Source organism: Oreochromis niloticus, linkage group LG7 (genome assembly GCF_001858045.2).
Source record: "Oreochromis niloticus isolate F11D_XX linkage group LG7, O_niloticus_UMD_NMBU, whole genome shotgun sequence".
Taxonomy (NCBI): domain Eukaryota; kingdom Metazoa; phylum Chordata; class Actinopteri; order Cichliformes; family Cichlidae; genus Oreochromis; species Oreochromis niloticus.
Genome location: NC_031972.2, coordinates 40,567,704 through 40,593,545, shown reverse-complemented (window position 1 = coordinate 40,593,545; position 25,842 = coordinate 40,567,704). Strand labels below are relative to the sequence as shown.

The window sequence follows — 25,842 nt, the reverse complement described above, 5'->3', positions numbered from 1 at the left end:
TGTTATTGTGCAGTACGCAAGATCGACAGCGCACAATGTGCTTTGAGGTAGCAGCCAAGAAAAGCTCGGAAATATTTGATATGCCATATGTCAGTAATGGTTAGAGCGCCACCTAGTGGGACGACTATAATCATCATTGAACGGGACGGAATTGTAGCTCGTGGTTCTACACATGAATTCCATCAATGTGACATCAGATCGGACATGCTGGGTGTAGGTGTTGGGGGTGGCTCGATGTGCCGGGGTGCGAGGGCCCTCTTAACACTGCTTGGAGCTTTAATTTGTGATAAACTTGATGTTATTGATATTCTATTGGCTCAAATAATTAAAAGGGTTAAATCATGTAAATTGGCTAATAGAAGTTACTGCCCGTCAGCATTTAAAGTTCCAAAGACTATTTTCGCTGTGCAAATTATATTTATGCAAGGCCCATTAAGCATGTGTATACAATGGGCCTTATTCAAAAACATGCATTTTTAGGCATGTAAATAAAGTTAAATCATTTCTGCTGTTCAATACCTAAGAAATATAAACTCTCACAGATTGTACCAAAATGTGCCAAATTGCACAACACCTGGCTATGTCTTCACTAAAACCTCTGTAACTTGCTCTGTTTTACTTTAGCAGCATCAATCTTTGCAAAGACAATGTCCATATGTTGATTCATGGTTTTGTAGAGTTTACTGTCCACTGCAACATATTTTGAAAGGGGTTATATGCTATAAAATTGTTACCATGATTAATTCAATAGTATCCAAGAGAGTGTAGTGAGCACAGAACCCACAAGAGGACAACGATGCCCTCAGGCCAGCCTCATAAAGTCCATTTATAATTGGTCAGAGACATTCACACAAGTGGCCTCCTGGAGGTCCTTGCATAAAGGAACTGATATCGGTCCTGCTGTTGGGTTAAGGACCTGCAGGCATACTGAGATAGCTTTTGCGCAGGTAATTAGACCATATATACACACATATCTATATACATATACACATATAGTCTGTGTGTGTTCATACCAAATATTGACTTTTAAGCTACTTAGATTTGTACAAGTTCTGTTTTTGCCTTATACTGTATTTACCTTTATGTTTTTAGATGTTTGAGTAAATGACTACAGCAATTTTTCCACTTTATAAAGACTGACTATTAATGGTTTAGTATAACTGTTTATAAAGCTTGAAGTTCTGAATGATGAATATTTTTAAGATTTCCCTTGAGTGCCCCAGATTATGACTGCTCACCATGGTGTTTCCCTGTTTGATGACGCCATCTTGTGTCTAAGCAGAGGTGGTATACATGGTGGTAAGCACATCTCTGTGGGAGGACTGCAGTTCCGTGTAGCGTTTTAAAGCAGTTTACGTGAAAGCTCTGTGGAGTTAACTGTTGTGGTGACCCAACTTTTAAAGCCAGACTCTTTGCCAGACTCCCCAGCTCAGAGGTTTCCTGCTAACAGAAAGTGGTTCACGTAATTTAACAAATAAAGGTAAGAAGTCTTCCACATTCGCTACAGTGTTTATACAGCTGTCATTGAGACTCAAATGTGTTTTTCCACTGATGTGTTAGACTACTATCACAGTCTGTTATATCACTTAAATTCAGGTCACTATACTTCATTCAGTATTATATTTCTTCCCATAGATGTGTAATAAAGATTAATATAGCTTCAAGCCAGCAAAAACTAGTATTTTAATGATTTGTGAGAAAATTTCAAAGGTTTTGCATTTTAAGGTATACAGTGTAGATCAGTGGAGCACAGTAATGAGTGGTCACTGAATAATTGCAAAAAGAAAAAAAAATGTAACAGTTGTTCTTGTTAATGACCACATTCTACAGTAGAGGTGTCAAACATGCTAAAGGTCCAGTCCGTTCAATTGCAGATGATGTCTGTGAATAAATAAAATTTTCTTCTGTTTCATTAAAGGTGATGTCAGCAGTATTGCACTGATGTGAAGACTTAACTGTTTGAATTTTACTCTGTATCATTCCAAAAACGTGTTTAGTTACACAATCTCTAGACTACAGGATTATGCTTTTGAAGGTCAATAACTCAGGTCTGAGGGGTTTATTTATGTTATTGTGTCTGACACACTAACAAGAGTGATGTCACTGAAAGTGTGTTAACAGTGTGTTAAGTTCCAAAACCGGCCACTAGGCGGCGAAACCGAAAGTGAGCAAAAAGGCTAAGCACACTTGCACACTTTTTTTTCCTAAAATTGTTATGTGTCAGGACATTCGAGATTTTCGGTCTGGGAGCATGTTGTTGATGTGTTATCATAAAAATGTCCAAACATGTCATGAAAACAAGTACGACCACACACATACGCACACACGTTCTGGAGGACGAATGCTGTTGTCATCACTGTCTCACCTCTGCAGTCAAACAGTGAGGTCCTCCACAAGACCAGTGTTTTGCCAGACATGACGTTCATGTGTGCTAGTTTGACAAACACTGGTCAACACTTCTCTTAAATATGCACTGCAGGAACAAACTGGACCTACCTGGACATTAGCCAGTTCTTATTCTGTCAACTTTACAGTACAAGTTGTGCTATCTGTGGCTAATTATTAAAGTCACTCTGACATCACTGGGCTACAGCACTGCACTTTCACCCCCCCCCCCCCCGTTAATGTTACTGAGTGGATGTTACACATATACACATTGATGCCAAAGATACATATAGATATTCCTACCCCGAACCGCATCTTAACGCTGATCTCTTATCCAGATTAAAAATCACTAGTGTAATGCATATGCAAATTTGCCTCGCTACTTCACAAGTTTATATATCTGTACTGTCATCATGTTTTTACTATACTAAAAAAAAAATATTTAACTACATATAACTAGTACAGTACCAGCCTGCTTTCATTTAACACAATGCATTTCTATTATCTTATTTGGTAGAAAAATGCATTTTCATGTTATTTCAAACTATTAAATGGTTTAAGGCAGTGGTTCCCAAACTTTTTTTGCCAGGCCCCCCTTTTTCACAAGAAAAGAAAAATGCCTCTCTGTGCAAAATGGGTTTAAACACAAAAACAGCTGTGGGATACTGTTTGTCCGTGATTTGAACCGGGGGAACAAATTACTGCAGGATCAGCCTGATATTATTTGTATCCCACTGTAACTTTACTGCATAAAGAGCTAACATGTCCAAAATGTCAGGAGTAGTTATTACAAGAAGTGTTTGTGAACTAAAAATCAAGAATGTGGGATCCTGTTTGTCCGTGATTTGGAGAGCCCAGCGCGTGCTCCCGACGCAGGGAAAACTAATTTTGCAGGGGAGACCTACCTATGCACTTGTGCAGGTGAAGCCAAAGGGAAGACATGCTTCACGATATTTTCCTGTCTTTGGCTTGGAAGGAAGTTGGTTTGGAAACATATTTGGCGATGCTTCATCTCCTGCTTTGCGTTTATGTGGGAGCCCCGTCAAAAACCTGTCCACAGTGTCCAAGCGCTCTTTTTTTTTTTCTTTTCATACCGCCCCCCCCCGGCAATGGCTCTGCGCTCCCCCTAGGGGGCGGGCCCCACACTTTGGGAACCTCTGGTTTAAGGTTACTTTATTTATATCTGTAGGTAATTTTGCTTTACAGAATAAATGATAGCATTTGGCATTCCCTCACAAAACACACACACACCCATTAAACTTGACAAACACATATTTGATAATTAGACAAGTGATACAATTTAAATAATATAATATATTATATATAAATAAATCAAGATGAAACAAGTAACAACAACAACAAGTACTGACTTCAGTGATGGCAGCAGGGACAAAGCTGTTTTTATGACGCCTTGTCCTATACCTTGGGACTAGAAACCTCCATCCAGAGGGAAAAAGCTGAAATTCAGCCTGTAGAGAAGCCATTATTAAGAATTGATAAAGCCATCCTCTGTACCTGTTTAGAGTACAGGGAACCTAGACAGGGCTATGACCCACCTATCAGATGACTGGACCATCTCACTATCTAATTCAGTAAGTTTTTCCCTGTGACAGAGGTTTGACCGAACCATGCCACCAAACAAAAAGATAAAACAAAGTAAAAATAGTTCAGTCAATGTGGAAATGAGCAAGTTTCCTAAGGCAGTAAACGCACTGGTGACCCCTTTTGCAGACAGATTTACAGTTCACATCAAAGTTCAATTTTTCATTATGGTCCGAAGATATTTATATGATTGCACTTGCTCTATTTTCTGACCTTTAATTACAAATACAAATGCGCACAATGCTTGAATAAATCAATTCCAAATTCAAGATTTTCTAAATCCAAATCAAATAATATGCTTGTACATTGAATTCAGGATGGACAGGAAGCAATGTTGTGTGAAGCTGTCGGTTCAGCCATCCAGAGGGCTCATGGATGAGAAATTCATTGTCCTCGTCCAGAATGCCCTGCCTGGTTCCCAACTAACCATCCGTGCCTTGCACCAGTGTGAAGATGGACACAGCTGGGAAGCGTTTGGTCACTACACTGCCGATACCACAGGGACCATCAATGGTATGTTGTTCAGTACTGAGACCTAGAAAAATAAGAGAAGAAAATGTAGAAATATGCGCAAGTATCTAACAGATTGTGTTTTATTTTTTTGTAGTTTCAGAGGATCCCAGTATACGTGGGACATATTCCGGAGTCGAACAGATGGGTCTACTGTGGAGCCTCAGACCAATTCCAGGCAGCAAACCTGGGCTGAGGTAGGCTTTTTGTGTAGATGACACCAATACAGAATCCATTATTGGCACCATAGATAATTCTCCCATCACTCCTCAGGATGCGAAAGAAAAACATCCAGACTCCCATGGAGGTCACAATTTCGGTTTACCAGGGTCACCAGACAGAGGGCTTCGCAGATCTGGTGCCACTCTCTGGTGTGGTGGTGGAGCGCTGGTATATGGCACCTGGTGTGCGCAGGATTCCAGTTACAGAAGGTGGACTCACCGCAGCCCTTTTTTTGCCCTTGGGTAAGACCTGAAGAGTCCACAGTGAGATATCCCGTGGGTGTAAATTAGATCAGCATGTGTGTTGAACTGGAGATAAGCTGCTGAAGAGAGCCAGGGTAGTGAGCAGGGAGGAGGAAATCTTGTGAATGCTTTTGCAACTAGTTAGTACGGTTTAAATAACCAAACAAATGCCATAGAGAGGAAACATTAAAAAGTTGCAGACAGCTCACAGACACAAAATGTTATCATACTAATGTAATGCACACCTTCTTTGGGTTTGTTAACTTGTCTTAAGGACCTGGACCTTTTCCTGGCCTCCTGGATCGATATGGGCTTGGAGGGCAGTTGGTGGAGTACCGTGCAGCACTCTTGGCCTCCCATGGCTTCGCTAGTATGGCCATCGACTACGTGAATTCTAAATTCACCATAGAAACTGGAAAGATGGTGGACAACCAGTATTTTGAGGTATATCTAACGAATTTAATGTTTTGGTTACAAGGAAACAACACGAAAAAAAAAAGGAGGTGGTTCAGTGGGGAAATATTCTGTATGCAAGCTAGGTGTTGTTGCTCAAAGGTTAGGGAGACAAGTGGATTTTATTATGACATATGTACCTGTATACACTAGATATGTAATCATAATTACTCACATAAATTCTGTGTAACCATATGTACTCATCTATACTATGCACACTTACAATGAAGTGTCTTATATTGTGGAGTCGCTGTGTTAAGCTTTTAACCTGCATGTTCAAATCACATGACCCATATATTTAGGTCAAATATATCTACCATTATATTAATGAAAACGTTTGTGCTACTTGTTGTATGAACACATGCTGATCAATACTGTTTGAAAACGTAATAATTAGGATCAATAAGTAACCTTTAATTGTGTTATGGCCAACAGTGACTAGTCCAACATAGGGTTAATTCAGCTTGGCACTGCTGAAGTATGCACATAGGATCCTTTCTCGGCATTCATCTGTGTTTATCTGTACTGTCCCACATTGTGTCCAGCCCCTTCAATGCCTATACGGTAAACAAACCCGGCCCTGCTGGGCATGCACCTGAGATTGTGGTTCTCGCCTCAGTCGCCTGAAGGCAAGAAAAAGCCTTACTTAGCATAGATAGCAGTTCACGTCTGGCATGCTCACCCGACAAAATTGGCAAACTGATTAACTCTTTACTGCCGTCTTTGTCAGTTAACTCTTAAATGACTAAAGGAACCAATTTAATGATGGATGAAAGAGGGGTGCTTGAGAAGTTATGGGATACGGTCAGAAAGTATGCATCATAAGTGGAAGATGAAAAGAAAGAACAAAAGGATGAAAGAGTACCCAATGGCAGGAGGGGGGTAGTGAAAAAAGTATAAAAGTAAATGTTTCAGATCATCCTTAGAGCATACTCTGTGCGGCCTAGAGTTTGACGTGGGTGATCTCCATATGCATATGCTTTGCTGAATAAAGATTTGAAGAATATATATATATATATATATATATATATATATATATGTAGATATATATATACACACATATATAGCCCAACTATGCCTTCTTGTTCCAGTAGTCCACTTCTCGTCAGGGTGCCCTGGTTCCTCAACACCTGACGCGGATCTGAGCGACGTCTGAGCCGGCATTCCTTCATATTTATCTGTCTCGCTCATGTCTGCAGTAGGCTCGCTTAGCATGGGGGGGGTCTAGCCTTGGAACCCTTACTGGATACAGACACCCCAGGCGGGAATCAAACTTGCGATTCCTCCGCTCCAAAGGCATACAGTCCTCTATGCTACTCAGCTGAATAAGAGAAATACCAAGGGCTCAGAGAAGAGCTCAAGAAAATGTGGAAGGTGAAGGTAATCAGTGGTCCCAGTGGTAATTGGAGCACTAGGTGTGGTGACTCCCAAACTAGGCGAGTGGCTCCAGCAGATCCCAGGAACAACATTGGAGATCTCTGTCCAGAAGAGCGCAGTCCTAGGAACAGCAAAGATACTGCGCAGGATCCCCAAGCTCCCAGGCCTCTGGTCTGGTAGAGGACCTGAGCTTGAAGGATAGACCGCCCGCAGGGGCGAGTGGGGATTTTTATATCTATATCTATATCTATATAGATATAGATATAGATATATATATATGACCGAGCTAAGATCCTGTGGGACTTCCAGATACAGATGGACAAAATGGCAAAATGGTGGTGTCTAACCAACCCGACACAGTGGTGGTAGACAAACAGAAGAAGACGGCTGTTCTAATTGATGTAGCGGTTCCGAATGACAGAAACATCAGGAAGAAGGAACCCAAGAAGCTTGGGAAGCATCAAAGACTCAGAGAAGAGCTGGAGAAGATGTAGAGGGTGAAGGTAACAGTGGTCCCAGTGATAACCGGAACAAAAGGTGCAGTGACTCCCAAGCTAGGCCAAGTCACTGCACCCACTTTCTGGGTTTCTGCTGTCTGAGGTTTTCAGATTGAGGCCATCTTCCTGATGTATTTGTGGATATTTGTTGTCTCATCCTGGACTACGATACTGACACTCACCAGTCCCCGGCCTCCTTCCTGCCATACAGCATACAGCCTCAGGGTACTGGACTTGGGGTGAAACCCTCCATGCATGGCAAAGAGCTTCCATGCCTCAATGTCAGTGGCTTTTATCTCCTCCTTTGGCTAGCTTATTATCCCAGCAGTGTACCTGATCATGGGCAGGGCCTAGTTGTTGGTAGCCTGGATCTTGTTATTTCCGTTTAGCTGACTCCTCCTCCTCCTTTAGCTGACTCAACATTCTGATTATATCCTGCTGTGTGGATCAATGAATCGATGTCTCGTTCACTCTTGGCATAAGACTTGATGTCATCTATTTACAAGAGGTGGCTGACGATTGCTCCATTCCGTAGTCGGTATCCATAGCCAGTCTTGTTGATGATCTCACTGAGGGGGTTCAGGCATATGCAGAACAGCAGTAGGGACAGAGCATCTTCTTGGTAGATCTTACACTTGATGGTGACTTGTACTATGGGCCTGAAGTTGGCCTCTAGTGTTGTACACCACATCCCCATTGAGTTCCTGATGAAGGTTCTTAGGGTCTATTGAACTTGATAACCAGGCAGGTTATTGGTAGGTATTTGGATGGACTGGTCCCTTCAGGGGGTCCTTGAGGATCAGAACTGTCCAGCCTTCAGTTAGCCATTCTAAGTGTCTCTCATCGACTAGCAGCTGGTTCATCTGTGCTGCCAGATGCCCGTGGAGTGCAGTCAGCTTCTTTAGCCAGTAGGCGTGAACCATGTCAAGGCCTGGTGTTGTGTAATTCTTTATACTGAAGACCCTTTCTTGGATGTCTGCCACTGTAATGGTTACTGGACCCTGTTCAGGGAGATTGCTGTGGTCTGGTCTCAGATCCACTAGCCACTGAGCATTGCTATTGTGGCTTGCGTCCATCTCCCAGATGCTCTCCCAGTATTGCTCCGTTTCTAGCCTTGGAGGTGCTGTTCTCATATTGTTCCCCTGCCACTGAGAGGACACTTTGGCTGGTTCCATGGAGAACAGCTGGTTTATTATCCTGCCTTCTATCTCTCTTGTGTATCTCTTCAAGCTCCCTCTGTGCTACCTTGATCTTGGTCTCCTTCTCCATGGAGGGTACTGCTAACTTGTTTTTTGTCTGCGAGTTCTTTTTTTGACCTTCATGTTTTTGTAGACAAAATGAGAGATGTGTTTCAAGCTAAATGAATGTACAGCACTTCGGTAGCTACCACTTCGGTACTCAGCGCTCACAGTAAAACATAAAGGTTATGTTTTACATCACTTCTAATGTTCGGTGTGCCAAGACATCATGACAGGTATTTTGTAGAAATGTGACAAAAAAAAAGTTAGTTAGTTCAACCATGAGAAATTGTTTGAGTCCTGGTTTTGGCATTTTACCTGTTGTACGACATATCTTTCCACCTACAGACAGCCTACAGAGTCCTGCAGCAACATCCTCAGGTCTGCAAGAGCAGGATAGCCATGATAGGTTTTTCCTTTGGCACCAGTATCACCCTCAAGATGGCTATTTACTCTGAAATTATAAAAGTAAGACATGACATTTTTAAAGTGACACTGGAGCTGGAAAATCAGCATCAGTCTGTTTTCAGTTATAACGCATGCTCTGGATGAAGACATAGGTTCACCACTGGCTGTGTTTTGGCTGTGTAACTGGCTGTGTAATCTGGTCTTTTTGTCAGTTAATAAAATCTGTGTATTGTTTTTTTCCAGCTCAGTGCTGTAGTGTGCATCAGTGGGACTCATGTGCAGCCAGTTGATGGATCCGTGGAGGAAATACTGAGGTTCCCTTACAAGTAAGTTGAGCCGTTTTCAGTTACTTTTTATTTAAAGCCAAATTGGAAAGCTAATATATAGAAATACAGTATGTCAGAATAATCCTTAATTATTCCTTTTAATTTTTTGTCACATCAGAAATGCTGGGAAGACTCGCTTCAGTGAAAAAGACGAGAAGATCTGGCGAGATCAGTTGTTGCCCATCCCCACCGACCCTTCACTCAAAGCCGATGTGGGTACCACCAGCTAAAGCATATCTCAGTCTTAAGGCCCTTACACATTCAGTCTTAAGGCCCTTTAAATCCATGCTTATGTTTTGTGCATTAAAAATCACTTTTGGACACCTAATTTAGCCATTCACACCGACCACGTAATTCTCACTGCTGCTGCCTTCTCTTGAGAATTGGATGAAGCCAGAAGCTCTGTTTCTTCCCTTTGTTCTTTAAAAACATCAAGAAAAACTCATCATCACTTGACTTTATTTCTTTCACAACACCCAATTTGGAGAATGAATTTTCCACAAAAACGCAGTGCATGCGATGGATATACAGTATCTCACAAAAGTGAGTACACCACTTTTGTTAATATTTTATTATATCGTTTCATGGGACAACATTGAAGATATGGCACTTTGATACAATGTCAAGTAGTGTACTGCTTGTATAACAGTGTAAAGTTGCCTGTCACCTCCAAATAACTCAACACACAGTCATTATTGCCTAAATCCCTGGCAACAAAACTGAGTATACCCCTAAGTGAAAATGTCCAAATTGTGCCCAATTAGCCATTTTCCCTCACTGGTGTTATGTGACTCGTTAGTGTTACAAGGTCTTAGGTGCAAATTGGGAACAAGTGTGTTGAATTTGGTGTTGTTGCTCTCACACTCTCTCATACTGGTCACTCAAAGTCTAACATGGCACATCATAGCAAAGAATTCTCTGAGGATCTGAAAAAAAAAAAATTGTTACTCTACATAAAGATGGCCTAGGCTACAAGAATATTGCCAACACCCTGAAACTGAGCTGCAGCACGGTGTCCAAGACCAAACAGCAGTTTAACAGGACAGGTTCCACTCAGAACAAACCTCGCCATGGTTGACCAAAGAAGTTGAGTACATATGCTCAGCGTCATATCCAGAGGTTGTCTTTTAAACATAGATGTATGAGGGCTGCCAGCATTGCTGCAGAGGTTGAAGGCGTGGAGGGTCAGTCTGTCAGTGCTCACACTATAGGCCACACACTGCATCAAATGGCTGTCATCCCAGAAGGAAGGTTCTTCTAAACATAGTGCACACAAAAGTCTGCAAACAGTCTGTTGAAGACAAGCAGACTAAGGGCATGGATTACCTGTGGTCTGATGAGACCAAGATAAGCTTATTTGGTTCAGATGGTGTCAGGGATGTGTGGTGGCAACCAGGTGAGGAGTACAAAGACAAGTGTGTCTTACCTACAGTCAAGCATGTTGGTGGGATGTCATTGTTTGGGGCTGCATGAGTGCTGCTGGCACTGAGGAGCTACAGTTAATTGAGGGAACCATGAATGCCAACTTGTATTGTGACACACTCAAGCAGACCATGATCCCATCCCTTCAGGAACTGGGAAATAGGACAGTATTCCAACATGATAACAACCCCAAACACCTCCAAAAAGACCAGTGACTTGCCAAATAAACTGAGGGTAAAGTTACTTGAATGGCCAAGCATGTCTCCAGACTTAAACCTTATTGAGCATCTGTGGGGCATCGTCAAATGGAAGGTGGGGGAGCACAAGGTCTCTAACATCCACCACCTCCATGATGTCATCATTGAGGAGTGGAAGAGGATTGCAATGGCACCCTGTGAAGCTCTAGTGAACTCCACGACCAACAGAGTTAAGGCAGTGTTGGAAAATAATGGTGGCCACACAAAATATTGACAGTGTGGGGACATTTTCACTTAGAGGTGTACTCGCTTTTGTTGCCTGAGGTTTAGACAGTAATGGCTGTATGTTGAGTTATTTTGAGGTGACGGCAAATTTACTCTGTTATAAAAGCTGTACATTGACTAATTTACATTGTGTCAAAGTGTCATATCTTCAATGTCGTCCCATGAAAAGATAGATTAAAATATTAACAAAAATGTGAGGTGTGTACTCACTTTTGTAAGACACTGTATAAATTATACACATATACACAGCTCTAAATACAACAGTTTGGAGCAGAAGAATTTGCATTTTGTGTTGTTTATGTTTTTTTGTCTGATTTTAGATCACTTGTGTTAATACAGTATGTCAAAATGAAAACATAACTGTAAATTCAGACATCAGAAGTTGAGCTGAAAAGAATGATACCAAGCTAGTAGTGATGGGAATTCTGGCTCTTTTTAGAGAACCGGCTCTTTCGGCTCGGCTCGGCTCACTAAAAAGAGCCGGCTCTTTCGGCTCCCAAACGGCTCTTCAGGTTGTTTTGTTGCTTTAATTAATTTATTATCAACAACAATATAAAATTATGCACAAAAGGAATTACTAATGTAAAAAAGACGTGGTTTTATTTATATATGTTTATATATAAATATATACGGTGGCCCCTAGAGACAAAGCAGAGAGAGAAAGAGAGCCAGGGACAACAACAAGAGACAACATCGTCACATTAGAAAGGTATAGTAATCATCCACAATTATTTTCAGTTGCGGGTTATAAAAGATTCAGAAAGTTTATCTATGCAGTGAATCCTATGTATGCAATTCCAAGCAGTAAATCATCCCAGGCTTATTTGACAGAGAACGTGCAGCTTCTTTTTATTTTGCATATTTTAATTTATATTTTATTGTGTTGTGGTTTGCAGTGTTTTGTGTTGTTTCACTTTAAATTTGTTTAAAAGGAAAAAGCTGAAAATTTTTAATAGTTAAAAGTTGAAATTTAAATAGTTGGTTTTTGAACTTATAATTTATTTATTAGATTTTATGTGGAGTGAATAAATAAAAGTATATTTACGGTGGCCCCTAGAGACAAAGCATGTACAAACTCCAAAACACGTACAAACTCCAAAGCACGTGCAAACTCCAAAGCACATACAAACTCCAAAACACATACAAACTCTGAAACAACACAAAACACTGCAAACCACAACACAATAAAATATAAATTATAATATGCAAAAGAAAAAGAAGATCCACTTTCTCTGTCATATAGGTCTGGGATGATTTTTTGGGAGAGTGTTTTCCTGCTTGGAATTGCATACATAGGATTCACTGCATGAATAAACTTTCTGAATCCTTTATCATCCGCAACTGAAAATAATTGTGGATAATTACTATACCTTTCTAATGTGATGATGTTGTTTCTTGTTGTTGTCTCTGGCTCTCTTTCTCTCTCTTTCCCTCCCGCTCTGTTCCTGTGCTACTGCTAGTGTAACGTAACTACTGCCCCTCCCCCCTCTGCTCAGCGCAAGCACAACGCTCACATGCAGAGGGAAGCAAAAAAAAGTGCGAGAGAGAGGGTGAGAGAAAGTAAAAAAACAAACAAAAACAGAGCCGTTTCGTTTGCGACCGACACATCACTACAAGCTAGGCAAAGTAAATAGTTTTTAAAGGTGAAATGTAGAAGTAGTCAAAAATGGCCAATTATACCCTGGACCCAGTGTTGCCAACTCCTCAGTAAGGAAAATCGCTATTGGTTGTCCTAAAAGTCGCTAAATGACGTCATCACCTAATTTGCATAATTGGTCATGCTAATATAATTGTAACCTATGTTGTTGAAGACAGAAATAACATCGTGGAAGAGACATAAAGTGAGTAAAAAACGTCCTAAATGCATTTAGAGTTTATTTAGAACTACAAATTAAATTTCTTTTAGCAATTATTGTTTTTTTTAATGTCACAATTCCAACCCTGCTCCTTTACCCGGGCTTGGACCGGCAAAAGTGATCCGAAATAGGCACTCTGGTGGAGTTACTTTGTGTGTGTGTGTTTATAAGTAGTTTTAAACCTTGTGATCCACAAAACAGCATAAGAGTAAAAGAGTAAAAGAAGAACTGACTGTGTTACAGCACCCGCTGCTTGTTGAGAGTAAAAGCGATATGCGCTTTCACGTCTTTTTTTAGCGACTTTTTTAAGAAAAAAAGTCGCTAGGGGGTCTGAAAACTCGCTAAATATAGCGACAAAGTCGCTAAGTTGACAACACTGCCTGGACCCCAGAGCTTTAAACATTTTTTTAATGTAACGCAATAGTTACTTTTCCTAGTAATTAATTACTTTTAGAATCTTGTAACTCAGTTACTAACTCAGTTATTTTTTGAAGAAGTAATTAAAACTATAATTAATTATTTTTTAAGTAACTTGCCCAACACTGTTAATAAATGATCAGATAAATAATATTTCTGACTGTCAAAATTGAATCAAATCAAATCGCATCATGGATCGAATCGAACGCAACCTTGTGAATTGGAATCGAATCAATTCTAGAAACTAGTGACGATACCCAGCCCTACTCGTGAACAAGATTCCAAGTTACTTTAACTTGTCCACTAAGGGCAGCAACTTGTCCTTGACCAGGTGTAAGCACTTCACCTTTTTCCAACTGAGGACCATGGTCTCAGATTTGGAGGTGCTAATTTTCATTTTCGTCACTTCACACTCAGCTGCGAACCACTCCAGTGTGACCTGGAAGCCACCACCCGATGAAGCTAATGGGACCACACAAACCTACCATGTGGCTATACCTAGAAATTGGTGACAAAGGCACCCCTAGTGGAGTCCAACACACACCAGGACCACAGGACATGCTGAAGGGTGCAGTTGTATGTCTTGAAAGTCCACAAAGCACATGTAGACTGGTTGAGCAAACTTCCATATTCCCTCGAATATCCTTGAACAGATAAAGAGCTGGTACAGTGTTACATGACCAGGATGAAAACTGTATTGTTCCTCATGTATTCAAAGTTTGACTAGGGACAAACTCTCCGTTCCAGCACCCTAGCATAGACCTTCCCACGGAGGCTGAGAAGTGTGATTCCCCTATTGTTGGAGCACACCTTGGGGTTAAAAATGGGAATCATCACACCAGTCTGCCAATCCCAAGGCACTGCCCCAGATTTCCAAGCGATGTTGCAGAGATGTGTCAACTAAGACGGACCTACAACATCCAGAGCCTTTAGCCACTAAGAGTTGTTGAACTAATTCAACCATTTTTCTCCCAGTGATGGGCAAGTCATCCCCCTCATCCCCAAGTCTGCTTACTTTAGACAAGGCATGTCAGTGGGATTAAGGAGTATTCTTTCCACTGCCCAACTACATCCTCAGTTGAACTCAGGACCTTCGTGCTGTGAGGCAAAAGTGTTAACGACCAAAAGACCAAAGTGTCCTGTCTTGCAACTTACTTAGTTGGACTCAAGTGTGGGACTCCAACTCCAGCTCTGCCAAGTTAAGGCGGTGATGACCGCTGCCTTTCACCTACAGATCAAGGCCTCTTATGACACAGCTAAAATCTTTAACCAAGAATTCAAAACTCATAACAAGAGAACAGAAATGAACAACAGAAACCTGTAGGACCATGCCAGCAAGAGATGATAGAAAGCTATGCATAATTTAATGAAACTGCCATCACTGAAAAAGGTGAAAAAACAAAACTTTTACTGTTTTTGTCTGTTCAGGTGGGACGACTACAGTGTCCTCTGTTGCTGCTTGTAGGTGAGGATGATCAGAGCTGTCCAGCCCAAGAGTCAGCACTCGATGTAAGTTTCCTGACATGACTTCCTATGTGAACAAGGTGGTTAAAGTAAGATTAGAAATGAGATTAAAAAGACTTGGCTTGGCCTGTGATTACGCCTGTGAGTTTTTTGTAGTTCAGCTCTAGCCTTGAGACCACAGCTGGTGCCAATATGGTAGCCGCATGAAATGATGGTGGTTTCCTTTAGTGCGAACAACTGCATGTCAATTTTGAGCTGCATGTCAAACATTGAGTCCGAATGGACCATGTTCAGCTCCTCCATTACCAAAGCTGCTGTACTGAGCTGCGGCTGCAAGGTGGTTTGTGCCCGTTGTGGTGGTAACCTCCAAACCAAACAGTGGACGCTAGAGGTGAAGGGAGCCACCAGGCTGATAAAGGAGTCCTATCGGGCTTGGTTAGGCTGTGGGACTCTGGAGGCAGCTGATAGATACCGACAGGCCAAGTGGAACGCGGCTCGGGAAGTGGCTGAAGCAAAAACTCGGGTGTGGGAGGAGTTTGGAGAGGCCATGGAAAAAGACTTTCGGACTACCTCAAAGAGATTCTGGCAAAACATCAGGCAACTCAGGAGGGGAAAGCGCTGCTCGACCTGCACTGTGTATAGTGGACATGGAGCGCTGCTGACTTCAACTGAGAAAATTGTCGGGCGGTGGAAGGAATACTCCTGAAGGCTCTGGATGTTGTAGGGCTGTCCTGTTTGACAGGCCTCTGCAATGTTGGAGATCAGGGGCGGTACCCCTGGACTGACAGACTGGGGTGGTGGTCCCCATTTTTAAGGAGGACCGGAGGGTGTGTTCCAACTACAGGGGGATCACACTCCTCAGCCTCCCTGGGAAAGTCTATGCCAGGGTGCTGGAAAGGAGGGTCCGTCCGTTAGTCGAACCTGGGTTAGGGATATTGGAGGAACACTGTGGTTTTCGTCCTGGTCACAGAACACTGGACCAGCTCTTTATCCTCTTGAGGATACTTGAGGGCGCGTGGGAGTTTGCCCAATCAGTCTACATGTGTTTTGTGGACTTGGAGAAGGCACTCGACCGTGTCCCTCGCGGCGTCCTGTGGGAGGTGTTGTGGGAGTATGGGGTGTCTGGCTCATTGCTACGGACCATTTGATCCCTATACAACTGTTGCAAGAGCTTGGTCCGCATAGCTGGCAATAAGTTGGACTTGTTCCCGGTGGGTCATGGGCTTTGCCAGGGCTGCCCTTTGTCACTGATTCTGTTCATAATTTTTATGGACAGAATTTCTAGGCGTAGCCAAGTGGCAGAAGGCTTTCACTTGGGTGGTCTTAGAATCTCATCTCTGCTTTTCGCAGATGGTGTGGTTCTGTTGGCTTCATCGGGTGGTGGCCTCCAGCTTGCACTGAAACAGTTCGCAGCGGCAGGAATGAGGATCAGCACCTCCAAATCTGAGGCCATGCTTCTCAGCCGGAAAAGGGTGGAATGTCCACTCTGGGTCGGGGACGAGTTCCTGCCCCAAGTGGAGGAGTTTAAGTATCTCAGGGTCTTGTTCACAAGTGACAGGAGAAGGGAGCAGGAGATCGACAGACAGATTGGTGCTGCTGCTGCGGTGATGCGGACGCTGCACCGGGCGGTCATGGTGAAGACAGAGAAGTGAGCATCAAAGCGAAGCTCTCAATTTATCGGTTGATCCACATCCCTGTCGATCCCTGTGGGTAGTGACCGAAAGAACAAGATACAAGAGGCGGAAATGAGCTTCCGCCGAAGGGTGGCTGGACTCTCCCTTAGAGATAGGGTGAGAAGTTCAGCCATCCGGGAGGGTCTCAGAGTAGAGCTGCTGCTCCTCCACATTGAAAGGAGCCAGTTGAGGTGTTTTGGGCATCTGACAAGGATGCCTCCTGGGGGAGGTGTTCTGGGCATGTCCCACCGGGAGGATGCCCTGGGGCAGACCCAGGCTGGCCTGGGAATGCCTTGGTGTTCCCTCTAGGGCTGGGTATCGTCACTGATTTCTAGAATCAATTCGATTCCGATTCACAAGGTCCCGAATCGATTCGATCGACGATTCGATTCAATTGTTTTAGCCTCAGACAGTCAGAAATATTATATTTCTTATCATTTATGAGTACATATCCATATTTTTATATCTATAAAAAGAAAGCTGACACTTGTGAGACTTTATCAAAGGTGTAAGCATCACAGCAGATGTCTTTGTGTCAAAGTAACTGAAAATAAAACAGAAAAACATGAAGGCGATATTCCTGGCCTTGCTTTTTATAGCAGATAACTTTAAAAATATTCTGCAATAGAACAAAAACTGAAGAAAACCATGAATCAACATATGAACATTACTCGATGCTGCTGAAGTGAAGCAGAGCTAAGTTACAGAGGTTTTATTAGGGATACAGCTAAGCGTTGTGCAATTTTGCATAATTTTAAAAAGTTTACATTTCTTCAGTATTGAACACCAGAAATGCGGCTTTCTTGTCGGAAGTCATTTAAGTAAAAAAGAAAAAAAAAACACAGTGGCCGACAGCACTGTAAACAACGGTAGACTGGTAGGTAATAAGCAAGCGAATGGGAAACTGTTCTTGAAGTACACTGAGAGAGAGAGAGCTGTGCATGAAGTGTGATTTTATCGTGGTGGAGGCAAAACAGCAAATAAGAGGGAATTCGTGACGATGTTTATGTGAAGCGTAGTTTGGCCCTACTTTTGCTGCTGGTTCAGTCGATTTTGGCTGGAGAAAGATGGAATCTGCAGCTTCAGAATCTAGCGTAAAAAAAGACGTAAACACAAAGTGTGGACACGCCGACGCATCAAAATGAGTGAGCTGTCGGCTTTCAGCCCCAATGGCGTGTCCGTGTATATGCCGTCGGGTGCGAAAGCGTCAGGTCCGCACTTTGTGTTTACGTCTTTGTGCAGAATCTGTGTAACTGGTGATGAAAGAGAGTCTCTGTGGAGCTTAAATCCTCAACCTGATTACCCAGAATCGGCTTCAGGTGTGCAGGACTGCAGGAGGGATGATGGCTCCGCTCAAGGATGGAGGTGCCTGTTGGAATTTTCACGTCATACCTCCAGACCATGACACAGAGTGTGTTCATTGGTCACTAATGTGTGGTCACTAATGTGCCCATCATTGTAAGAACTATATATAGTTATATACAAATACAAGGCCTAAGATGGCACAATATGCTACCAAGTCCCAGTGTTGGGAAGGTTACTTTTAAAATGTATTCCACTACAGAATACTGAATACATGCCCCAAAATGTATTCTGTAACGTATTCCGTTACGTTACTCAATGAGAGTAACGTATTCTGAATACTTTGGAATACTTAATATATTATCATGCTGTTTACAACTACATGAATGTCCTATTGCTGTGATTTATTACTGTTACTGAAGGTCCGCGGCTCCGAAACATAGTAAAGGGACCTCTGGCTAATACGTCCGGTTCCCTGTCGGGCTGGTAGCCGAAAACTAGCTTTACTTTGTTGTCTGGGTCAACTTTGCTTGCGGGAGACAGAGAGAGGCGTTGAAAGGCTTCTCCAACGGAACTTATTTTTTCCGGAGGAAAACACGAACACAGTGTACAGTTGAGTCTTAATAGCTTACTTACAAATGGGCTCGTCAGGCACTCTTCTTGGCTGCTGTGGTTATTATTATATTTACATGCTTCCAGCTCCCGTTTTTGCTCCGTGACAGCTCGGACTTTTCCTTTCTCTCCCTCCCTCGCTCACAGACACATAACGGGTATGGTAGTCCATTCTCCCTGCAGCACGGACTACACTGCCCATCAGGCTACATGCTTTAGAGCTATGCCTGTAGCATTCTGCCTTTTAGCTTAGCACAACAACAACAACAAAAAAGCGCTCTCTCACCCAGGAAACACGCAGAGAGAGAGCGCGTCACCCTGTAACCATGGCAACCGTAACGCTGCCGCCTGGAACAACAGAACGTAGCTGTCAAACAAACCCAAACAGTCCTGACCCGCGACAATATGAAACAGGGAAGTACCGCCGTGTAATCCATTTATTTCAACAAAGTAACTGTATTCTGAATACCACCTTTTTAAACGGTAACTGTAACGGAATACAGTTACTCATATTTTGTATTCTGAATACGTAACGGCGGTACATGTATTCTGTTACTCCCCAACACTGCCAAGTCCTAGCTGACCCTGCAAAATACTAAGGCTAGCTGCTAATGAGTTGAAAGCTACCTAACTAGCAAACCATTATGCCAAGCTAGCATCACTCTAAGCCATCTGAGGCATATATGGTCAGACCATGTCCAGCTGAACTGTCCTCAGAACGTGTTTACTAAATGAACTGCAATTCATGAAGTAGAACTGATAAAAGTGGATCGATTAATCCAAAAGGGCCACTGCGCAGATCTCTGACAGAGATGCGCCTTGCATAAAGCTCATGAGGTTGCAAGATTCTCTGTGGAATGTGCATGCACCCCTGCAGAGGCTAGCCTACCTGCCTTTTCATATGTCTTCATTATGCAATAAGAGAGCCTTGTCTTAGTGACAAGTCAATTAGCTCTGCAATAGACAAAGACAAACAGCTCGTCTGTTCCTCTGTGGGGCTGTGTCTCAAGAAGATATACCCTCAAGGACCTGGCAGGGCACAATACTGACCCACCAGCCTTCATTTGCAATTTCTGAGGAGAGCAAAAGGGACACAGCTTGACAGACTGGCTGGCATGGAATTCAGACACACTGTATTTTCTATACCTAAAATGCTTTCATTTTCACAAAAATCGACAGTGCGCCTTATAATCCGGTGCGCCTTATGTATGAATTCTGGTTGTGCTTACTGACCTCGAACTGATTTTATGTGGTACACAGCGTTCAAAAAAATGTTTTAGTATGACTTTGGTAAGCTACGAAGCCGCACCGCTTAATGGATTGTCGGAGCATTACGGCTACTGTAGTCAGGAGCCTCGTGGAGTAATCTGGGTCCAAAACTCCCTCCGTTTAAGGTCCCAAAGTCACCATCACTGAGAGTTAAAAACTCTCTAAATTCTTTCATCTTTAATAAAATGATCAGCGTTGCTGCTTTTCCAGGTATAACAATTAAGTTTAACATCCGTTCTCTACTAGCCATCGGGGCGAGGGGGCTGGGAGGAGGTGTTGGCCGTCCGATTGGCCTCCCTGCTGCTGTGGAGCCTGGGGCGGTCTGCTTGCCTCCACCCCGGGGGAAAGGGTCACATATCTTGGGTCTGGGTGCCGTTTCCCCCTCTGGGGGCGAGGGTACCTGGACCCGGGGCATAGAGTATGTTTGGGGAGTATGATTGTGTGTACATGTCTATGTATGTCTGTCCCTACGTTGGGTGAGTGCTGAGTGTTTGTATATGTGTGCATGAGGGTGGGAAAGCATGTTTATGTCTGTGTGTGCCTGTTTGTCTGTGTCTATATGTCAGGTCGGGTCTTAGACTCCACCTCCCTAGGTACTCCCAGGCCCTCCAAGTGTGGAGGCCTATCTCCCCTCACCACACTCCCTGCTGGTAACTGATGCCCTCAGGGGTTGGTGCATTGGTGGTTCTTGGTGTCCGGGGCTGGGCGCTCAGGTATGCACCAGCTCACTCCCGGCGGCTAATTGGCGGGGCCTGGTGCCTGTCGCTCGGTCAGGCCTCTTCCGGAGCAAAGGGGGCCCTCGGGCCTCCGGCCTCGGGGCCTGCAACTTGGTTCACTCTGGCACAGCTGGCTGCCGGCAGGGCCGGCGGGCACGTCGGTGCAGCCCCCTCTGGCTTCTGCTCCGTGGCTACTGGGTGACCCCCTCGTCTGGGGATCTCCTCAGCCCTTCCCAGGAAGCTGGCACGGATGCCCCTCCGGTGGTCCTCCTTGGGCTCTCGCACTCTGGGGCCTCTGGATGTCTGGAGCCTGGATCTCCTCCATGCCTGCTTCATGCCCTGGGGGACGGGGCTATGGGCCTCCACACCCTCTAGCAGACCGTTACATGGGGAAACCTTTTGTATACAAGCGCGTTGATCCACACAGGTGTACACACGGGTGTTCACTGTTCGTAGACAAACTACACCTTTCTTAGCTGCTACTTCAAAGCACATTGTGCGCTGTCTGTCCTGTGTGCTGCACAACAACTTTCAATATTTAGTATTTACTGCTGTTCACACTTAGCTAGATTAACGTGATGGTGTTGTGTTTAGTATGTTGCTTTGTTTTTTTTTTTGTTTTTTTTTGCTTGTCTTCTCCTTTTTCTCTCAACAGGTGATCCAGGAGATTTTTTTTTTTTCTTTCTCTTTGTCTTTGTAAGTGCCCTTTCTCACTGTCCCTTTTCCCTTCTGTTTTTCTTTTCCTTCCTCTCTTTCTTTCTCCCTTTCCTATCCCCCAGTCATGTCTGTCCCATCTGTAACAACTGAAAATAAAATAAATAAAAATAACAAAGTTTGATCAAATGGACCAATACGGCAATGCCATGATGATCCATTTGGCAAAATAAATCCATTTGGTATCCTTGTTGGTCTTCAGACAACAATTCTGACGGCTTAAGAACCAAATGGGACAGGCAAAAAAAAAAAAAAAAAAAAATAACATCCAGGTATCCATGAAAACAGAATTTATTACATTTAACGGAGTTAGAAGTTAGCAGGAAGTTAGGTCGCTAGTTTCCACCTAAACATGATATACCATGTTCTGACTGAGAGATTTCTGAAAAAATTCAAATGTACAGCTCTGCTATCACTTCCAACATAAATGCAGACAGAAAACTAAACAGTAGTGACTTTTGTAGGGTTATTGAAGTTGGACTAGCTGGTATATAATGATGTGCTACGTGATCGCTAGCGACACAGCTATGTTAGCATAACATAAACACAGTGAAGCTGGAGGATGAATGCTAACTTTTTTCCACTTGATAAAAGTTAACATGAGAGTTCCCGAATGTTAGGGACAAATGCAATCGCATGGCAGGATGCTGTAAAAGGACCAAACTTCAGTCAGGAGAACAAGTGAGATAATCTATCCACAATACAAGGTTAGTCATTAATATACTGCAGCAACATGGGAATAGAGCAGTGGGGAGAGAATTTAACATTAGTGAATCAATGGTACAGAAGTGGAGGAAGCAAGAAGAATGAGTTGAGTTAAGTTTTGTCTGATTGTTTTGTTATGCTTAGTGCGTCTTATAATCTGGTGCGCCTTATGTATGAAAATAGACCCGTTCATTGACAGTGTGCCTTATAATCCGGTGTGCTTTATGTTACGAAAAATACAGTAATCTGGAATGCAAGATTGGGGTAAAGAACCCTAAGTCAGTCAGCCTCACATCAAATCCCATGGAGGGACAACAAGTCATCATTGTTAAGGAGTGATAAAATGAAAATCTACCTGTATTGCTTGAAACATTCTGCAGAATTCTGCCCTTGTTGATGGATTATGGACTTCTAACAGAGTAGTAACCACAGAATGGGGTAATCTGTCAACCTCCAGTTGAGGTGCAGGCCTAGGTGTTCTAGGCACTGCCCCAGATTTCCAAGCGATGTTGCAGAAATGTAAACCAAGACAGTCCTACAACATCCAGAGCCTTTAGCAAGTCAGGGTGAACCTGGTCCATGCCAGGATTTGGAGTTGTTTTACTAACTCAATCATCTTTCCAGTGATGGGCAAGTCATCCCCCTCATCCCCAAAGTCTGCTTCTTTTACAGAAGGTATGCCAGTGGGATTAAGGAGTATTCTTTCCACTGCCCAGCTATATCCTCAGTTGTAGTCAGCAGCACCCTACCTCCAATGTACACCGTGTGAGTAGAACACCACTTTCCTCTCCTGAGTCACCTAACGGTTTGCATCTCCTCCAGGCTAATTGTGCCAAACCAGTTGCTGTTCCCCCTTAGGTCCAAAAGTGATCTGAGATTCCAGTCCTTCTTGTGAATGAGGAAATAATGAGTAGGACCCAGCCTGGTGATTGGCATCTCCCTGACAGCCTTCCTTGTCAGAAAAGTGGAGCTTTCCAATGCCTGAAATTTCCTGTTCTGAGGATCTGTCACCATTGAAAAAGTTGATGACACCATCATTGATGGCCAACGCAGGAACTATGAACGATAACCCTGCATCATATTAGAAACCATCCAAGGGTCTGCCGCAAGGGCCTCCCAGGACAGCTGATGCCCCAGGGGACCCTGGGGCAGCTCCAAGAGTCCCCCAGGACACTGACCTGGGTGGCCAGTTTAAGACTGAGTGTACATAATTTCCTTAAGGATTAATAAAGTATTCTGATTCTGAACCAATTTGAGATAATGAGTTACTGAATTACTGAAGATCATTAGATTATCATTTCCATAATTTTTTGATTCTCCAGCTAGTAAGAATGAGCATATTTTATTTGAAATAAAATATTTTCATGTTTGTCTCCATAAAGAGGAAGTTATGCGACAATTAAAGCGTTTCAGATAAAAAAAATACACAATGAAACTATTTCAAAAATAAAAAGAACATTTTTAATTAATATTTTCCAGATTAAGGAAATGATGGCACAAGCGGGGAACAGTCATCTGCTCACTGTCCTGTCGTACCCAAACGCAGGTCACCTGATCGAGCCTCCTTACACACCACATACCAGATCTAGCAATTTCAGGACAACTGGAATGCCTGAAAAAGGCAAGTTCACACTGGAAGGTTGTAGACTATCTCAGTTGTTCTTTGAGGACCAGTCCACATTTTGGCAGGTTTGATAACTGATTGTTATATGTAGTTGATGTTCAAGTAATTTTGTGGCAAGAAAATGATTCTGAAAAAAACTGGACTACATATGCAAATTATCAGTGAATTTCTTTTGGTACCCGTTTTGGGAACAGCGGTTTTGTGGTGAGTCCTGATGTCTGTTTTGTTTTTGCAGTGATGTGTCTGTGGGGTGGACAAACGGTGGAACATTCTCGAGCTCAGGAGGACGCCTGGAAAAAGATCCTGGTTTTTCTCAGGGAGAATCTGTATGGTGGCAGAAACCCTACCTCATTTTCTCACCTGTAATCAAAATGACAACATGATTGAGTTCCAAAGTGAATCCAAGGTGAAAATATTTGTCTAAGACATAGTTAGGTGAGGCGACAATGGAAGCTCTCTCTGGCAATCACTATGCAATGCATTGCTATAAAGATATTGATTATGGCCTTTGGATTACTAATGAAAAATTGTTATCTTTTTAATAGAAATAGCCAACAGGTGTAATGGCTTTTGCAGTAGGAAGCTTTCTGCCACTTAATGTGGTCATTCAATCAGAAACCACTTTTACAGAAAGACAAGCAGAGACAATTGTTTCCCAACCAAATACTCACAAAAAACCCCATCTTCTTGCACTATACCCATTTAACAGGATAAATTGGATCAGGTTAAACCATACCATTTGTGCTGCCCATCTGTACTCCTTCCTGACTGAAGAACTGTAAAATGTCTTTACTACTATAATTAAATAAATATCTATTATATTACCAAAAATTATTTACTGTTAACTGAAAATGGCAAGTGGTGAAGGAATTTTTTTTAAACCATTCCTTTAGGAAAAGAAGCAATAAAATACTGAAAACACATCAATACACATAAAACTTTATTATTGGAAAATTGTGCATAAAGTATCAAAACTATAAATAACTATTTCGCATCAGTGTTAAATTGATTAATATTATTGCTGCATGTGTTTTAGATGTTTAAGTTTAATGTCCAGCATCAAATTTAGAAACACAGACCTACATCTTTAGTTTTTAGAAAGTGTATTAAAATTTTTACATTATTAATAAAAAAAACCCAGCTGAATTAAAAGGCATGATCAGCGTGTGATATGTTTAACTGTCAATATCTACAGAGAGAATTAAAATATGAATGAATCAATGTGGAGTGTAAAAGTTTTTTTTGTTTCCATGTCCCTTCGAGGCTTCAAACATCCAACCAATTTCAGTCTAAACAGTAACACATGAAAGACAATCCTATTCATGTATTAATCACCAGAGGATGTAGCAAAAAAAGAGAAAGAAGTGAAACAGTGTGCCATAGTTAAGGGTCAAAGTAGGCTGGTGTCTTTTTTTGTTTTTTTTGTTTTATGTTTTGGCACAACACCAGAATAAGTGGAGATGTTTACCATTTGTGGTTGCTGTACTTCAGCATCTAGATAGCACTACAAAAGAGAAGTGAGAGAAGCATAAAAAAGTAATGTTTTTTAAGTAGCAGGTATTTTCAAATGTGGTGTTTCTATCATGCAAACTGCGTGCAATTTGTTGCACTGCATCTGCTAGCTAAAGATACAGCTGCTGTTTTTAACAGGTAGAGAAAAGAAAGAGAGCTAACTTTACTTAGAGATGGAGAAAGATAAGAAAGAAAGGAAAGTAGAGGAAGAAGAGAGGTTAGTTTTAAAGGTAAGGACTGCTCAGTGGGATTTCATAAACTGGAGAATTAAAGCTTACACGCAAGTCCTCATGTGTCATGTGAGGCTGTGGCAGGCAGGAGGTGGACCCAAATGCAGGACTCAGACAAAAAGATGAACTTAAGGCGGCAGCTTTATTGCTGGGGAAAATGTCCAAAATATAACCACAAAAAAACAAACTAAAATCCTCAACTTGAAAACTAGTAAAAGAACACTGGGAAACTTGGACTAAAACTCAAGGAAACTAGAAACGTGGAACACAGAGAGACCTACACACATGAGGCGGTAACACGTCACAGAGCAAGGAAAACACAGGGCTTAAATAAACACTGGAGCAATCAGGGAATGGGAGACAGGAGGGAAACACAGCTGGGAGAAATCAGAGCTAACGACACAAGGGGAAGGAAAACCTGACACACTGCACACAGGACAAGGACTATCAAAATAAAACAGGAAGCACACAACAGTCACAAAAACACAGACTAGACACTGAACATAGAGACCTGGCTGACAGGGGAGACAGAGGGAACAAGCAGACAAGACATGACACGATGAGGAAGATGAGAAAGGCAAAAA

At 42.5% G+C, this 25,842-nt stretch overlaps 2 protein-coding genes across 5 annotated transcripts in view; one reads left to right on the top strand and one right to left on the bottom strand.

The window, feature by feature from the left end:
- Nucleotides 1-514: 514 nt before the first annotated feature.
- LOC109202818 (acyl-coenzyme A thioesterase 4) lies at nucleotides 515-25,842 on the top strand. Of its 3 annotated transcripts, none has more exons than XM_025909266.1 (11): nucleotides 515-1,480; nucleotides 4,304-4,500; nucleotides 4,595-4,694; nucleotides 4,771-4,961; nucleotides 5,236-5,405; nucleotides 8,875-8,994; nucleotides 9,178-9,260; nucleotides 9,379-9,472; nucleotides 14,866-14,946; nucleotides 23,372-23,513; nucleotides 23,752-25,842. In XM_025909266.1, exons 2-11 carry the CDS (start codon nucleotides 4,305-4,307, stop codon nucleotides 23,880-23,882), a joined length of 1,308 nt encoding a protein of 435 aa, XP_025765051.1. In that variant the 5' UTR covers nucleotides 515-1,480; nucleotide 4,304; the 3' UTR covers nucleotides 23,883-25,842. The 3 variants fall into 3 exon arrangements, with proteins under 3 accessions (XP_025765051.1, XP_019216724.2, XP_025765052.1); XM_019361179.2 differs by having other exon boundaries at nucleotides 4,295-4,500; XM_025909267.1 differs by lacking the exon at nucleotides 14,866-14,946 and having other exon boundaries at nucleotides 517-1,480.
- LOC100700483 (serine/threonine-protein kinase pim-3) overlaps nucleotides 4,389-25,842 on the bottom strand; it is a 37,404-nt gene continuing 15,950 nt past the window's right edge. Inside the window, exons 3-4 of one of the 2 annotated variants that reach the window (XR_002062772.2) lie at nucleotides 8,845-8,980; nucleotides 4,389-4,522 (exon numbers count right to left, since the gene is read on the bottom strand). Coding sequence is in view for 1 of the 2 variants with exons in the window: in XM_025909268.1 (XP_025765053.1) it covers nucleotides 4,469-4,522 (54 nt within the window). In the remaining variant the exon portion in view is untranslated. The remainder of the gene's footprint in view (nucleotides 4,523-8,844; nucleotides 8,981-25,842) is intronic. The other variant, XM_025909268.1, reaches the window with a different exon arrangement.

Bases quoted from the DNA above. Each gene is read 5' to 3' on its own strand.
- LOC109202818 (XM_025909266.1), top strand. From the start codon at position 4,305: ATGGACAGGAAGCAATGTTGTGTGAAGCTGTCGGTTCAGCCATCCAGA. The intron at 4,962-5,235 runs GTAAGACCTGAA...ACTTGTCTTAAG, and splicing joins AGCCCTTTTTTTGCCCTTGG to GACCTGGACCTTTTCCTGGC. The intron at 9,473-14,865 runs GTGGGTACCACC...TTGTCTGTTCAG, and splicing joins ACCCTTCACTCAAAGCCGAT to GTGGGACGACTACAGTGTCC.